General features: G+C 36.0%; 1 protein-coding gene across 3 annotated transcripts in view; it reads left to right on the top strand.

Moving 5' to 3' along the window:
* The window catches only part of HIPK3 (homeodomain interacting protein kinase 3), a 66,896-nt gene that overhangs the window by 31,330 nt on the left and 17,311 nt on the right, over nt 1-18,255 (top strand). For all 3 annotated transcript variants that reach the window (XM_004682939.1, XM_012725584.1, XM_004682940.1), the window contains exon 3: nt 14,745-14,868. In XM_004682939.1, coding sequence (XP_004682996.1) covers nt 14,745-14,868 — 124 coding nt within the window. The remainder of the gene's footprint in view (nt 1-14,744; nt 14,869-18,255) is intronic.

Raw genomic sequence — 18,255 nt, 5'->3', positions numbered from 1 at the left:
TTTCTTTCTTTCTTTCTTTCTTTCTTTCTTTCTTTCTTTCTTTCTTTCTTTCTTTCTTTCTTTCTTTCTTTCTTTCTTTCAGATTTATTTATACATATAAGAGCTGGGGTATAGGCCAGAGAGCCTGGAGTGATTGTGCGTGTGAAAAGATTAACCAGAGACTGTGGGGAGCAGAACAGGCAGATCTACTGAAATACACTGCTGAGGGAAGCAGTGTGCGGGTCAGGAGAGGTCTGCTGTGCCTTGTGGGTCACCTCCCTGGCTGGGGACTGAACTTGTCCTGCAGTGGGTAGCTGCATCTTAACACTTTGCACCACCAGGGAGGCTCAAGCAAGCAATTCTTTTTGAGTTTAACTCAATTCTAACACTATCAATCTGGATATAGAGTCAGATCACATAGGTGAAAGATTCAATTCCACAAGACTGTTTCCAAACTTCTCCAAATGCCATTGCAAGTTGTAGGCATCCACGTTACTCAGAACTTCTGTTCAGTTTGGCTGCAGTTCAGAGGTTTCCACCCTTTATCCCCTCACCCAGGTTCGAGTTTGATAGATTTACTAGATTCAGGGAAATTTATATTTATTATATTACTAAAGAATATGATGGAAGATAGATGAACAACTACAAGAGATGCTGTGAATGCGAAAATCTCCTGAGTACAGTAAGTAACTCCTCTGTTTGGAATTGGGTGGATGTGTTTGCCTACCTGGAAGCTCTTTGAACCCATGCTATAGGATTTTTACAGAGGCTTCCTTATGTACAATCAATTACTCATTCCATTTTCAACTCCTCTCTGGAGAATGTGTGTGCTGCTGAAAGGTCAAGCTTCTAGTCATGACTTGATCTTTCTGAGCACCCAACCCCCATTTTATACCTTCCACAAGTTATCTCAGTAGAACAAAGTGATGGTGCTCTTACCACTTTCGAAATTACAGAGGTTTTAGTAGTTCTGTGCCAGGAGCAGAGGTCAGTATATATATTTTCTGGTATTTCACAGATGCATAAGTTAAGCTTGGTAAATTAGGTGGACTAAGCCACATAACTAGTATCCAAGTCAAGTTTATTGTGTTTGGATATTCGATTTAGTGAGTTTTCTTTTACCTACCTTTGGTTTGCTTATCTTGCACACTAGAGGTCTTTAAAAATATATAGTCTCAATGTGAAACCCTTTGGAGAACGCCTTCTTCCATCTGTATATTGTTTTTTTTTCTTTAAATGTGAATATTGTCTTAGATGAATATATGGAATTATTTAGTACATGTCTTTTATATAGTTTAAAATATAGTTGTATTTTATTTTTGCTGAACCATTTATATCCTTTTTATGGTTCTTTTTTGGTAGTACATTTTACATATAATGAAATGCATTATAATTACATATCATGAAATGCATTCCATTCACTGAGCTTTGAAAAATGCATACATCTCTGCAACCCAGACTCCTATCAAGATATAAAACATTAAAAGTTCCTTATGTACCTTCCCATTCAGTCCCTGTCTCCCACTTGTCTTTTCCAGACTGCTGTTTTGCTTGGATCTATTAGTAGATCATTTCTTTTTATTGCCAGTAATTAAAAAAAAAGATTTATTTATTTTTATGCATACAGAACTGGGGCACATGCCAGAGGTGCAGGGGGTGAGAGGATTAACCAGAGACAGAGTGGGGAACAGAACGGGCAGATGTACTGAAATACACTGCTGAGGGGAGCAATGGACGGGTAAAGAGAGGTCTGCCACTCCATGTAGGTCACCTCCTTGGGGGGGGGATGGAACTCATACTGTAGTGGTTGCTGTTAGCTTCATAGTGCTGTGCTACAACCCGTTGTGCCACCAGGGAGAGCCCTATTGATAGTAATTTTTTTTAAAGATTTATTTATTTATGCATACAGAGCTGGGGTACAAGCCAGAGGTGCAGGGCCAGTGAGAGAATTAACCAGAGACAGAGTGGGGAGCAGAACAGGCCCATTGATGAATTACACTGCTGAGGGTAGCAGTGGGCGGGTCAGGAGAGGTCTGCCCCACCATGTGGGTCACCTTTGGGGCGGGGATCGAACTCATGCTGAAGTGGCTTTAGCTTCTTAGTGCTGTGCTTTAACCAGCTGCCTCACCAGGGAGGGTCCAATTGCTATTAATTTTATAGTGCAAGTATTCGTTGCTCTCACCTTAAACTTCTTCAATCCTGAATCAGCCATTCATCCGGAATTTTTTTTTTAAGATTTATTTATTTATTCATACAGAACTGGGGTACAGGCCAGAGATGTGGAGGGTGAGAGGATTCACCAGGGACAGAACAGGCAGTTCCACGAAGTACACTGCTGAGGGGAGCAGCTGTCGGCCAGGAGACGTCTGCCACACCACGTGGATCTCCTCTGAGCCAGGCGGGGATCAAACTCATACAGAAGTGGCTGAAGCTTCTTAGTGCTGTGCTTTAACCCGCTGCACCACCAGGGAAGGCCTCATCCAGAATTTTAATTCCATAATATGTGGCATAGGCCATTAACATAAATACCATTATGACTAATAATTTTCATAAAATGAAAAATTAAAGTTACTATTATTATGGCATGCATATACAAACCTTTCTTTTTATTATAGTAAGAGAAAAAGATTTTTTGATGTGTTTTCCTATAAACTTTTCTTGCTTTTATTAGTATCAAATTAAATATCCTTGGCCCTCCCTGGTGGGCAGTGGGTTAAAGCGCCACACTAAGAAGCTAAAGACACTTCCGCATGAGTTCGACCCCCACCTGCCCCGGAGGTTACCACATGGCCCGGAGGTGACCACATGGCGTGGCAGACCTCTCCTGACCCGCCCACTGCTCCCCTCAGCAGTGTACTTCGAAGTCTGCCTGTTCTGCTCCTCACTCTGTCTCTAGTGAATTCTTGAGCCGCCCCTGCACCTGTGGCCTGTACCCCAATTCTGTATGCACAAATAAATAAATCTTTAAAAAAAAATTAAATATCCTTGAAGTGGGGTAATCAATTAGTTTTTTTAAATAGTAGATCCCAATTTTCTGGTGGAATTTTCTATTATTTCACCCATTTTTCTTGAATTTTTTTTCTTAATGTCCCTGTCATAATTTCAATAACTGGATAACTATAGAGTTGCTTCTGTTGATTTCCCCCCTACTTTTGTTTCTTGGTATTTGATTACATTTCCTGTCAGGTGTTAACATTTTTTCCTGTGCTTGCTTGTTTTTTTTTAAGCACTGGACTTTTGGCATGAAAAATTGTTGACCAAAGCTGTTCAGCATGGGGTCACTAATCACTTATGATTATTTGAATTTAAATTTAATTAAAAATTAAACAAATTAAAAAATTCGTTTCCTCAGTCACATTAGCTACAACTCAAGTATTCAATAGCTACTTATGGCCAGTAGTGATAAGAGATCATTTCCATCATTGTAGAAAGTTCTGTTGGATAGTGCTATACTCTGGATGATAGCATCTTCCTCTAGAGACTGTTATCTTTTATTCTGGAAGCCAGCTAGAGTGTAGGTAGATCATGTTATTCCAAGTGAGGCTGGTCTATTTCACTTTGCTCTTGTCCCTAGGATAGAAGCCTTTGTGGTCTCAGTTGAAACATCTTGGGAATCTGCCCAGTCCCCTTTTCCTTGGCAGGTTCTAAATTTCAGTTACTGTTTTTCCTGCCCAGTAGGACAATTGAAGGCTCTAGGCCACTGCTTTCTGTCCAGTCTCTAGGCCTCTCTGTCAGTTGGTGGCTACCTCAGGAAACTGTAATCAATTAATAACTTTTAACAAAGTGTTTTCTCATTGCTCTAGGATTTTAGTCCTCCAAGTTCTGTCTCATCCTCTGATGAGCAGCTTTAAACAGCTTTTTAAAATTTTTAATGCTTGATTTACTTTTTTAAAGTTTTTTTTTTTAAGTAGGTTTTATTTCTTAGGGCTGTTTTAGATTCACAGCAAAATTGAACAGAAGGCACAAGAGTTCTTCTATTCACCCTTCTGCATCATCTGACCACCCACCTCCACTGTTGATGACCTTGTGCAACAGTGAAAGTTTGTTAAAATTAAGAAAACTACATTCACACATCATTATTCACCAAAGGCTCCTGCCCAGCTATTTATGTCTCTTTCTGTTTCTGGTGTTTTTGCTAGGACTCTTAGTCTAATATCAACTACCTAATATCCTTTCATTTTCTTTTGTTAGGTAAAATGCAGCCTAATTTATTTGAAAGCATCTTAACTGTTCCTGGTAAATCTTTTTTTTAAGTTTTTTTTCTTTTTTTAAAAATTTATATATACAGAATTGGGTTACAGATAAGAGGATTCACCAGAGATGGAATGGGGAGCAGAACAGACAGATTAACTGTAGTACACTGCTGAGGGGAGCAGCGGGCAGTCAGTAGAAGTCTGCCACCCCGTGGGTCACCCCCTGGCCACAGATTGAACTCACACTTAAGTGGGTCTTTAGCTGGCTTCTTGGTGCTGTGCTTTAACTCTTGCACCACCAGGGAGGGCCCTCCTGGTAATTCTTTAGAATGGTTATTTGTTAGAGTGGTTCTAGCAGGGTTAGTTATGTGGGGGAAAACATATTGTGTGGGTATTTCTTTTCTTTGTAGTCATTGCCTGAGATTCCATTGGTTTAGGTGCAGAAGTTGCTTTATGTAATTGGCCATTTTATAGGTTATCAAATATCTGAGAATTCAATTTAAAATATTTTCAATGGAATGTGGGAAACGTATCAAGTTGGATATTTTGTGTTCATTGAATATATCTTTGAAGAATTTGTAAAAATGCGTTGTATGGGAGAGATCATGTGAAATCTGAACCAGGTGAGAGGCATCTCCTCATCTCAAAGATCTTATGTTCTTAGTGGAAAAGATAAAACATACATTAATATTAATAAGATTGTTTGTAGAAGGCATATTTTCTTTAGAAGGCTTACAGGTTAAATCCTAGTTTTTATTAGCACTACCACTTGACCCAGTGACTGGCAAAAATCACTAAATGCTCAAGTTGTTTTAGGGGGGAGGAAGGTGAATTAGGTATTAGGTGTTTTTAATTAGCTTTACTGTCACAATAATATAGAAAGGCAGGTATTTTCTCATTAGCAAATAAAATGAATTGAGGTGACAATGGCACTAAAATATGCCTATTCTTAAACCTAGAGTTTTAAGTGACTGCTAGAGTTACGATTTGAATTCAGTTCTGTTACTCCAAAGTCTGTATTTATTTGACTATACAAGCACATAACAGTCTATTTTGAGAACTATTGATATTCCTTGGAAAAAAATAGATGGTGGTAATGTTTTCTAATGTGCATTAAAAAAATTAACAGTAAAGGCCCTCACTGGTGGCGCAGCGGGTTAGAGCACAGCACTGAGAATCTAAAGCCACTTCCGCATGAGTTCGATTCCCACCTGCCCAGAGGTGACCTGATGGCGTGGCAGACCTCTCCTGACCCGCCCACTGCTCCCCTCAGCAGTGTACTTCATCAATCTGCCTGTTCTGCTCCCCACTCTGTCTCTGGTGAAGCCTCTCACCACTCCTGAGCCTCTGGCCTGCATCCCAGTTCTGTATGCACAAATAAATAAATCTTAAAAAAAAAAATTAACAATAAAATAGTATAGTTCTGTGGATAATAGGCAACCTAAATCTTCTTGTGAAGAAATACTAAACACAAACTGAAGACATTCTTCATAATAACTAGTCTGTATTCTTTAAAAAATAACAATATCATGAAAACCACAAAAAACACTGAGGAACCATCCAGATAAAGGAAGCTAAGGGAAGATGGATCTGGGATTTATCTATTTTCTAAAAATTTTGTGTTCTATGAAGAAAGACTACAGGGATAATTGATAAAATCTGGACAATAGTATGATATTAGTTTCATAATTTTGACTAATACACCTTAGCTATGTAAGAGAATTTCTTTGTTTTTAAGATGTACATAGTGAATGCAATTTCTTAGGGGAAAAGGAATATGATGTCTGTAATGTAATCAACAATTAAGAAAAACTTATATATATAAAAGGGAAGAATAACAAACAGGAAGGAAAATGTTAACATTTTGGGAATTTATGGTCTATAAGTATTCTTTGTCCTTCAAGCTTTGAAGCTTTGTTATAAATCTGAAATTATGACAACATAAAATTTTGTAAGGAAAAAGAATGAGGAAAAAAAATACTGAAATATTTGCCTAGCTGTTAAGTGATTATTTGCTTTTATGCTTCAGAGTGCCACCAGGTTGTGTAAGAGATCACTTGATAAACCAGTGCTTTTCTTCTCCATGCTTATTCATTCATATGGATGTCGTCTCAAACAATGCATTTATAATAGTCCAGAAAACATTTCTCTCCTAATGCCTAGAAAAGAGGGAAAACATTTATCTTGTTATCTCAGGGGAAAAAATCTAAAAGGGTTGTAAAATACAAATACAATACAAATACAAACTATATGTAGTTCTCATATAGATGACCTGTGATAATCAGATGTTTATTTTTCTATATCTAATACTATTTCAGCCACCTCATTCATCCTCAATTGCTGATGTTTTCCACAAATACTTTCCATATTCCCCTACCAGTTTAGCTCCTTATCTTGTAGTTTTTAATATATGTAAACAATAATTTTCTCAGTTTTCTCTAACATATCATGAATTTTGAGTGATTTTATAACTGTCCTTGGTTGATAACATGAACCCCATAGCTTTGTCTCTTAATGAAATATAGTTCGAACTTCTAATTTTACAAAATATTAACCATTATTAATCAGTCACAGTAATGCAAATGATATATTGATGTTTCTTGGTACTGGACTCTCTAGTTAGCATATTGGTAATGAATACTAAATCATTGAGATTTTATATCCTCTGCCTTTCAGGTTTCATGTTTAATAGGTCTTTTTATATGTACTTGTTGTTGTTTCTTGTACTTGTATTTGATATGGACCATTGTCCTGAGTACTTAAAAAGTTTTATGTGGCCTTGGAAATGGGATATTTTTAATTGTGATATTTTTAGACCAAGTTAGATTTTTAGGCTAAAGCCACACTTGAATGAATACTTTCTTTTGAATGAATATTTTAAGTCTGTGCCTTGTTTACATTTCAACATGTTAATAATTACTGTTAATCATATAAATAGTATATGTGAATGTTTAGTTTTCCTTGTTGATGTTATCACTTGTAGCATCAAATTTCTTATATTAAAAACATTCAGAACATAAAAAAGAAAAACATTTCTAAAAATATTTCTAGAATTGTCTCTTTTGAATCTGTTTGCCTGTAGTGATGTTTTCTTGGTTGTTTTAAAAAGCACCATTCAGGCCCTCCCTGGTGGCGCAGCGGGTTAAAGCACAGCACTAGGAGGCTTAAGCTACTCCCGCATGAGTTCGACTCCCTCCTGCCCCGGAGGTGACCAGGAGGTGACCACATGGCGTGGCAGACCTCTCCTGACCAGTCTGCTGCTCCTCTCGGCAGTGTGCTTCATTGATCTGCCTGTTCTGCTCTCCACTCTGTCCCTGATGAATTCTCTCACCCTCCGCATCTCTGGCCTATACCCCAGTTCTGTATGAATAAATAAATAAATCTTTTTTTTTTTTAAAAAAAAAGCACCATTCAGTAGACTATTGAAAATATTATAAGTTTGAAATAATTCCATTATTATAATTTGTCATCTTTCTGTTAAAGTTCAGTTGTACAAATGTTTTTTTTTTTTTTCAAATTAAGCGATAAAATTTTTTTTTTGTACATTTTTTTTCCATCTCAATTGTAATCCCCGCGGGTTTCCCATCACCAAGTCACCCGTGTGCTATCACCATAATCCCATGCATTTCCCTCCCCACCCCCCCACCTCATTTTTGATCCCATTCCCCACTCCACCCCTGCAAAATGTCTCTGGTATATGGTTGTTCATTATTTCTGTAATTTTCTCACCTGGTCCATTATACTCCTGCTATGAGTGAAACCATCCAGTATTTTTCTTTCTTTTTCTGGCTTATCTCACTAAGCATGATCTTTTCCAGCTCGATCCAAGTTGCTGCAAAAGACGTGTTTCTTTTTTTTGATTGCTGAGTAATATTCCATTGTATATATGTACCACATCTTTTTTATCCAGTCATCTACTTTTGGGCATTTGGGCTGCTTCCATGTTTTTCCAATTGTAAACAAAGCAGCAATAAGCATGGGGGTACAGATATCTTTTTCAATCAGTGTTTTTGTGTCTTTTGGGTAGATACCAAGGAGTGGGATTGTTGGGTCATAGGGAAGCTCCATGTTTAGCAGTTTGAGGAACCTCCAAACAGTTTTCCATAGTGGTTGTACTAGTTTGCATTCCCACCAGCAGTGCAGGAGAGTTCCTTTTTCTCCACATCCTCGCCAACAACAAATGTTATTTTTATATTTTCATAAATTTTAGTTGCATTATGATTTAGAAGGATTCTTGAAGGTCCCTTTAATATAAGTACATCTGCTGTGCGGAAGAGTTCATGGTGTCCTCCACAGATAGTAATTAGGCCCTCTTTAAGGGAGCATTTGTATTATTCCTTCCCCTCAAGTAGTGCTTACTGTAATTTTTGATCTTGGCCAAGAACAATACAGAAATCTGTTCTTAGCATATTTTCTTTATTTTATAAAAGATTTATTTATGCATACTAGAACTCAGGTACAGGCCAGTGGTGCAGAGGTAAGAGGCTTCACTAGAGACAAAGTAGAGAGCAAAACAGGCAGATCAATTGAATACCTGCTGAGGGGAGCAGCAGGCGAGACAGGAGAGATCATGAGCCATGGGGGTCACCTTCCTGGCTGGGGATTGAATTCATGAAGTCTGGCCCATTATTAAAGCTCAGTAAGTGTTATTTGTGTTTTATGTAGCACAAACATTTTGATGGTTCCAGTTAGAAAGTGGTTAGTATGTAAAGTCTTTTGATTGACATTCTCTGGTTTATGTGTTTTACATAGATATTCTTTGCAGTCCTGAACAAATGAGTATATGCTGTTAACTTCAGTTTGTCAATCAGTTCAACAATTATTGATTAAATGTCTACTATGAGTAAAGCACTGTTCTCAGTGATTTAGCTGATGACAACACTGAGCGAAGAAATCCCCTCCCTCATGAATTTGTATTTTAGTGAGGATGAACAAGTGGATAGTAAGCAGAATCTTTTGTGTGTGTGTGTGTGTGTGTGTGTGTGTGTGTACGTTCAGTGTTCATGCAGATATATCTGGTTGGCTGGTAACAGGTGCATTCTAGTAGCATAAAGGAGGAAAGTTAGCTTGAGTTAATATGGGTTTACTCTTCTATTTAAGGTGGTCGTCAGGACCTGCCTTTCTAAGTAAGAGAACTGCTCTTTTTTCTGCCAGGAACCTTCTTCCTTCAAATATGAATAAAGGTGGTGGGAACTCTGGTTAGAAACAGCAAAGAGACTAGTGTATGTGGATCAGAGCAAGCAAATGGAGAATGATTGAAAATTTTAGTTATAACTATGAACCGAACCATGTGTGACTTTGTAGGAAATTGACTTTACTATGATGGGAAGCTATGGGGGGGGGGTGTGTGGGTGGAGGCTGGGGGCACTAACGTGATTGATGTGGTCTGACAAGTATAAAATGGAACATTTTGGCCACTACATTGAGAGTAGATGATAGAGTGATAGAGGACTGGGACAGAAGCAAGAAGACCTGGTAGGAAGCTCTTAAATAATATAGATGAGAGGCTGTGGTGACTTGGATTAAGGTTGTAGCAATAAAGGTAGCAAAACGTGGTCAAATTCTTGATCTGTTTTGAAGACAGAGTCAATGAGATAATGTTGATAAATGTGGGAAGTGAGAGAAAGAGAACAGTCAAATTTGATTTTCCTAATCTGTCATTTTATGAAATGAGAAAGGCTGGGGGAGGAGTGGGTTGATGGGGTAAATTTGGAGTTCTTTTTGAATACATTAGCTTTGATATACCTAGTAGACATGGACAAAGAGATGTTGAATAGCCAGTTGGATGCATAAGTCTAAAGTTAAGGAGGATCTGGGTTGGAGATACACATTTAGGTGTCTTAAGAATTATTTTATAATGATGTGTTTGGATGAGATCACTTAAGAGAAGTGAATGTGGATAGAAAAGACAGATATATCAAGATAGCCTTGGGGGGGTACTTAAGAATTTAAAGGTTGTAAAAATGAGAGAACTGGAAGGAATTTGAGAAGGGAGTGCTAGTGGAGTAGAGGAAAAGTGATGTCCTGGATGTCAAATGTAGGTATTGTTTAAAGTAGGAGAGCATAATTAGTGGTGTCAAATGCTGCAAGAGAATTGAGGATGTGGCAATCGAGTGACTGATGGTGATCTTGAGCTATTTTGGTGGGATGATGGTGGTAATGAAAGACTGATTAGTGAGTTTAAGACAGGGGTGGAATTTGTAGTTTTACTTTATTTTTAACTAATGTGGGCGTTGTGTGGGAGTTGAGCAGGAGCGTGAATAAACTGGGGAAATGTATATATATCCTTTTACATCTTATACATTCTCTTGCTTTAGATAATCTTTGTTGTATATAATAAGGTCAATAAAAACCCATTTAAAAGGTAAAAAATTACTTTTATCAGGGAAAAAGTGAGTTAGCTATCCTAAGTGTTTAAAAATCTCTCTATAGATGATTTTCATTATTTAAAGTCAATGCTTCTTTCCAGCATTGTCTCTCCTCAGAGGGTTTCTGTTGATTCCCAGTTTTTAGTATCAACCTGGAATTAAGTTATTACAAAATTTACCCAAAGGAATTTACAACCATGATTCATGTCTTTATAGTTGATTGCCAGTATGTGGGCAAGAGGTTTTACTATTTTCTTGTACTGCCCTGGAAGTTTGAAAGGGAGGCAGCATAGGGGTAGCTCAGCCATAAAGCTGGTTGCATTGAACACGGTAGAAATATCAGTAGTTTCTTTACTGCATACCTGTTTTTTGTCTTTTGGGGATATATGTATATATTTTATTTTATCGAAGGCATTTTATCCCTGTACTTGTTCATTCTACTAAGATAATACTTATTTTGGGTCTACTCAGTTCTGACCTTCATTACTAGACTATATTCTTGACACTTGAATTATGTTAAGTGACTTGGTAAGCTGATATGGCCTCTCTTGGTTAACTCCCTCCCTCCCCCCACATATAATCAAAAAGCATAAATAATCCAAATGTCCACTCCCTAGGAGTAGGTAAGTAAATGTGTTAGATCCATACAATAGAATTTCTCAACAGTAATAGCAGATGAAGTATTGGCAGATGTTACAATATGGTTGAATCTTGAAAACATTATGCCAAGTGAAAGACAGTCACAAAAACCACTTTGTAAGATTCCACTTATATGAACCTAAAAGAGACAGAAAGTAGAGTGTGGTGACCTGGAAGCAGAGGATTTTGTGGTGATTGCTAGTGGAAGTAAAGTTTCTTTTTACAAAAATATTTTAAAATTGACTGTGGTAATGGTTGTATAATTTGTGACTATAATAAACAATATTGAGTCTTACTACTTAAATGACTTGATTGTATGGTATTTAAATTATATCTTGAAGCTTTCAAAAGGCCTGCTGCATCTCCTGTACTTTAGACAAGACTGTTTTGATTTTAGTATTTGTATTTTTTGTTTTTTTTTTTAAGTTTGTCATAATTTTTAGTGCTGCATTTTTGTATTGTCAGAAGAAGCAAATGGAGATTAACTTGTAGGGACTATCAATAGAAGCCTGATTGGCTTTACCTCTCAGTTACTGGGTTATTGGACAGAATCATTGACAGTTTTGTTACTTCAGAAATTATTTGATCAATGTCCTAGACTGAGCAGAACAGACCGGGCTCTTCTATCACTAGATTCATAAGTGGAAGTATGTCAGTGTTATGCTAGTTTATTAACTGTAATGAGAAATGAACTCATTTGACAGGCAAGTGTTTGCATTGGTCTGATATAGTATTGGTGTGTAGAAAAACTACGTTTGTAGTCATAGTGTGACCGTGAGATCATCATATGAATACATAGCTTAGCACTATCTGCAGTGATAACCCAAGGGATTTATCCTGTTATAAGAATATAATTGTTCTTACAACTAGACTTACTGAGTACCTATATGAAAATATTCTTTTTCCTAATAGGGCTGGGTTTCTTCAGCCAGTAATTAAGTTTTCAACTTTAAAAAAAGTGAAATAAGGCCCTCCCTGGTGGCGCAGCGGGTTAAAGCACAGCACTGAGAATCTAAAGCTGCTTCCTCATGAGTTCGATTCCCGCCTGCCCCGGAGGTGACCACATGGTGTGGCAGACCTCTCCTGACCCGCCCGCTGCTCCCCTCAGCAGTGTACTTCGTCGATCTGCCTGTTCTGCTCCCCACTCTGTCTCTGATGAATCCTCTCACCCTCCGCATCTCTGGCCTGTACCCCAGTTCTGTATGAATAAATAAATCTTTAAAAAAAAAAAGTGAAATAAAAAATGTTGATTAGTAGCCACAATCTTTGCTGAGTTAACAGTATATTATTATACTCTTATATGTTAACCTTCTTTTATAGTGCTCTAACAAGTCTACAAACCAACCATAATTCACTGTTTCTACTTAGATTTTTTTTTAGCCTACCCACTTATATATTTTAATATAAAATTAAAATATTATATATTTTATGTTAGTGTTTCAAGATTTTAGAGAAGTGGAAAGGATTTGGTCTTAGTGAATGTAGATAAGCTTGATTAAAAACACATGTTAAAAGAAAAAGGAAACTTGAATTTTAGATATCGTTTGCCTTTGTTACCATGTGACTTAAATTTTTGAGTTAGTTTGTGGCTTTCACTTTTGTCTTCTAATTGTGAGTTATTATTTATAGAGCGGTAAACCACAGGTTTAGTTATACTGTCCATTCAGTAGACATTTTTAATGTGTGCATTGCCTAGTCTACAAAAGTACAAATGTTGGGTACTTCCTGCTATAGCTGTAGCACTGCCACATTGTGGGAGTGCTCAGAGTAGACGAAGAACTGAAGAGCTTCATTTAGGAGGAGAGGCAAACATTTATTTTAAGAGTGGGTCACAAATCAGAATCCCTGCTCAGTTCATTTTTATACAAAATAAATCTACAAAAAGTATATTCATATATCCCAGAGGAGGAATTTGAGCATCAGTCAAGATGTAATCCCCTCCCCACCAAAACAAACAAACAAAAACCATTAAGCTTTATTTGTTACTTATAGATAGATATGTTATTTTTTTATGCCTCATTTAATTTTTAAAGCCTATTATAAGACTGGCTAATAGAATTCACATTCTGGAAGTTTCATACAGATTATAAATGCTTGAATACTGCATGCTAACTTTTTACATGTCATGATACAGCTAGAAAATAGTACTCTACGGTTAAGGTAACGTGGAGATAATGAGATTTTAAAAGGGTGGAGGGATCCAATGGAATGTGGTAAAGAGTTATTAGCACTTTCGTGGGCTAGGTGTGATAACATTTTTGATATTGGTATGAACCAATATTCCTAAAACATGTACCATTTTGTAAACCACTGTTACCTAAAAAATCCTGCAAATTTATGGGTGGTGCACATAGTCTCAAACTGAAGTCCCACAAAAGTAATTACAAAGGGAAAAAGGAGGAACATGATAGGGGAAACATTTACCAGATAACATACTATCAGTAAGAGAATAAATCAAAATTGTATGTCATCTGATAGCACATAATCAAAAACAGTATTGCTTCTGTAATATTCCTCTTAGAGACTTGTGACCTGGATCTAATTATGGACCCTCAGAGTGAGGGTCATTCTACAAATGTAGTACTTAATGCCCAGGAGATAGAAATAAAGACTGAGGAATTATTCTGTATTGAAAAAGACTAGTAAGAGATAAGACAAGTCATCTTGTTGCCATAAAGGACGTCATTGGCCTTGAATTTTGAGGCTTAGATAGTAAAATACAGTGTTTATTTACTAATTTCGATGATTATATCACAGTTGTATAGGAGAATTTCTTGCTTGAAGGAAATATAAATTGTACAGGTACTTGGCAAATTACTCTCAGTGGTTTAAGAAAAAAAATATAATTGTCCAAATGTACCACAAATCTAGAGTATTGATTGTCTTGTTTACTTTGGAGTACAGCTATTTGTGGAGGCTCTCTTAGAACATTAATCTTTACACAGAAAGTCATGTGCAGCACAACTTTATTCTAGGAATATCTTTCATAGAGTACATTTTCCAAATAATCAAAGCTCTCCAAGTGTTTATATGCTTTTAAACTATTGTTGATGTGTTTCTGCCTTTTAAAACAGATTTCACTGAACTTGGTCATGTTTCTTTTTGAATGATTGATGTGGATATAATTATGTGACTATTTATTATTAGGCTCCAAAGTAATATTAGGTTTAGGTCCACTTTTAACCCTTGAGACTTTGGTTTTTGTCTTGCCACTAAATGTATGGTTTTCAGTTCTGTTAATACCATAATTCATGCATTTAGTAGTTTGCCGGTTCTCCTTATGTTATTTCTAATTTCTATCATCTCAAAAGCAAGATGTGTGCTTTAGCCTTTTCCAGAGGTTACATTAGAGAAACTATAAGGTTTAACTGTAGAGAATATAATCACGGTGTTGTACTTATAGCGTCCTTCTATCTTAAATCAATATGTTATGAACTTCAAAGAATTCTGAACTGTGAAAAATTTTAACTAGAAGGTGATCTCTTAGTCACTTTTTGTACATTATCAGATGTAGTTGGATAATTTTAAAGGAATACCATCCTAATTTTTTTCTTGTTAATTTCAGAGCTCCAGAGATTATATTGGGGTTGCCATTTTGTGAAGCCATAGACATGTGGTCACTGGGATGTGTGATTGCAGAATTATTCCTTGGATGGCCGCTCTACCCAGGAGCCCTGGAGTATGACCAGGTAACAGAACTATTGTGATAATCTCATAAAATTGGTAGAATGTAAAGACAAATAATACATTGATAGGAATGCACTCCCTGGTACATGATACATGTGAAAATCTTTTAAAAATAAAATGACAAAACCTGGTATCTCATGGAGTATGATTTCAAGATCTTAAAACTAATACTTTATTAAGAAAAAATTTTATTTTACTAAAGTAAGTTTTCATAAAGTCACACTCCACAGACCAAAAACCAGTTTTATAAAACTTTTGGGAGAATTGTTTGTGTGGTTTTTATACTTAGACAAATAACAATTGAACTGTGTACGTGTAAATAATAGTAGATTTGCTTGGGTGACAGTCTTTGATCAGTGAAATGTCAGCCTCTCTGGAAAAAAAAAGGCACTGTAACTAATGATCCTAAGCCAGCAACCATTATTGGCCTTAAGTACCTCAGTCACCTGAACACTTTCACTATTTTTAGTTCTTTTAGATTATGCTGAAAGTCAACATCATTTACAGTGTTTTCATTGGAAACCAACGAGTTACTCATTAAACACTTTTCATGATAATTTCAGTCTGTTCACTAGTGTCTCTAAGCTATGAGGCAGTATTCTTTTTTTCTTGAGTTTTAAAGTTATTGATATTTAAGTTTTAAGTTTTGGGGGAGTAATTGTTTTATTAGTGTTTGTAGGAATTGAAAATATTAGTCAAAATTTTAAAATGGCTACATTAATTTTGTTTTTTATAATTGACTTGTGAATACTTGTAATTTTTACTTAATTGATATGCTATTTAACTTTTAAAATGAAAGAAAACAGAACATTTTAAAGCCTAGATGACATGATAGCATGATGTTCTCTAAGTTCATTTTTTTAGGGCTTAGTATTATTACAAAAGGAATGAGGAATAACTAATTAGGATGATTTAAATTTTGCTGAAATGATTCTAAAAGTCATTTTATATTAATTTTAGATACCACTAATGTCTTCATTTCTTCCAATGATTTTGAGACCTTGTTTCCTATACTCTCTACTTTTCCTCTCCATGTTCAGGATACCTCTTAAAAGACAATTTCTGTAAAATTTTTCATGTATCCCGATTTCTTTCAGCTTTTTAACCTACTCACTAACTTTGATGTACATGCCAAACTGTTGCTGTATCTGAAAGAGTTGCACAGCTAGTTTGAGTGTCCCATTATTTCTCAGTTGCTGAAAATAGTGAGGCATCTGTCAAATACCAGAAATACACCTTTGGCTTTGTACACTACAATACATGACATATTTGATATCTTGGAGCAGAACACCATCTAGTGGCAATTTCAAAGTGACTTTTCATTGTTCTTGAATTTAGATTTCACAGTTCTAGATGTGGACAACAGATGTTACAACTGAAAAGTAACTTATAGCTGTTAAGTACTGCCTTTCCAGTTATTTCATAAAGGAGAAAATGCAGACACAGGAAAATGAAATGACTTGTCAGAAAGTGCAGAGAGTGGTAAGAGAGACAAAGCTGTGACCAGAGGCCATGTTTTCTGAATTCTGTAATAGAATTTTTATAAAAACTGGAGCAAGTGTCATATGATCTAGATGATGTTTTCAGAATATATATTATTTTGCCCACCTTGCCACATCTTCCTCACCAGCAAAACTGGTGATCTTCATCACCAGTTGGTATAGTAACTGAAAGAGTTATTCGTATATGAAGCACTAATAGTTCCAGTTTTTAGTTCGTTATTTCAAAAATAAGTCACTTTCCAAAGTACATGAATAACATGACTTGGAGTGATGGTGTGGAGATCTTCCTTTTGGTTCCAAATTTAGACTTTATACTTGCTTTCAAATATGATGTTTGTTATGTAAGCTTTGATAGAGGTCTGTTTTCAAGATAAGGGCTCTCCTTTCTGCGTTAAGTTTTTTATGGTTTTGTTTCTAATCCTAAACAGTGTTCATAAGTGCTTTTAAAAAATATTAGTCTATTAATGTGGTTAAATTCTATAGATTTCCTTCCTAGATTATGATACTCTATTTTAGGATACGAAAGGTCATCAGTAAGGTATGCCTGTCTTTGTAATTATTTCTTGTTCCAGTCACCAGCTGCTCTTTTACACACACACACACACACACACACACACACACACACACACACACACACACACACCACAAGTTGGGAAGTTATTTCATTTTTAATTTCTATTGAGCTTCTTTCTGTGGCAGAAATTGTTCTTAACAATATTGTTTCCACCTTCATAGACTGGGCAGTCATTATGACCAAAAAGAGTTTGGAGGCTTACTGCTATTCCAATTGATTAGGTACATAAATTGCTTTGTTTTCTGTACTCTTTTAGCAATTTGTTTTCTTCATAATGACAACTCCTCGGTCACTTGCAGGTTATTTTCTCAAATATTTATCTTTTCTAGTGAAATAAATGGTATTGAAGATTGGTACCATCTGCATATCTTTAGTATCTGACACATAGTAATATGCTATGTTTGCTGAGTGTCTTTTTTTTTACCATCCAAATAATGTAGCATCTGTAAGTACTGAATACTTAGTACTTTTTCATTTTCTATTTCTATAAAATAAGGAACTCAGATACTTGGGGTTAATAGAATGGAACTAATTTTCAGATGAAGATTTTAATTGTAATTTCAAGTAAAATTGGGACAGAACGAGTAACTCAGAATCCTGGAACAAACTGGGTCTCAGTGATCAGTATAAGTTCTGTGAACTTGTATATGTACACACATATATGTGTATGTATATATACACACATACACACATGTACATATGTATATATGGAGAGAGAGGAAGAGGAGAGAGAGTAGGGAAGAGATAAAGCTGGAAGACCTACATATCATGATTAGAGTTTGGAATTATTCCTGTTTTTGTCAGTAAATTTATTTTTACAGGGTAGTAGAAATCAGATTTGCAATTTACCAAAATGTCTGTTAACACTGTGCATGAAGAATTAGAGTTGAGTGTTTGGGGTTATTAGGAAGGTAAGTAACTAATTGGGAAGCCTATGAAATTTTATAATTCTATAATTTTGTAATTCTTTATAAATTTTTATAAGCACTAAAAAGTCCCTAAATAGCAAGATGGAGAAGAGGGACAATTATGAAAAAATACTTAATGAAGTAAAATTGTTAACGTTTTGAATGTTAAAGGGAGAATGACAGGAAGAGGTTATTTGGTATATGTTTCAGGTTTGGTTTGGGTGGTTGGTCTTTCAGTTCACCAGAGAGGGAAATACATGAGGACTAACAAATTTAAAAGATAATCAGTTTGAAATGTGCTTACTTTGAGTCAATGCCTTAAGGCCAGGGAGGTGGAGAGTTTCAGCAGGTTTTGGTGTCTTCTGCTCCAGAGCTAGAAATAAATATTTAGGTATGAAGTTATAG

This window comes from Condylura cristata, unplaced genomic scaffold (genome assembly GCF_000260355.1).
Source record: "Condylura cristata isolate star-nosed mole 26May11 unplaced genomic scaffold, ConCri1.0 scaffold00015, whole genome shotgun sequence".
NCBI lineage: Eukaryota > Metazoa > Chordata > Mammalia > Eulipotyphla > Talpidae > Condylura > Condylura cristata.
This window is presented reverse-complemented; position numbering and strand designations above follow the sequence as displayed.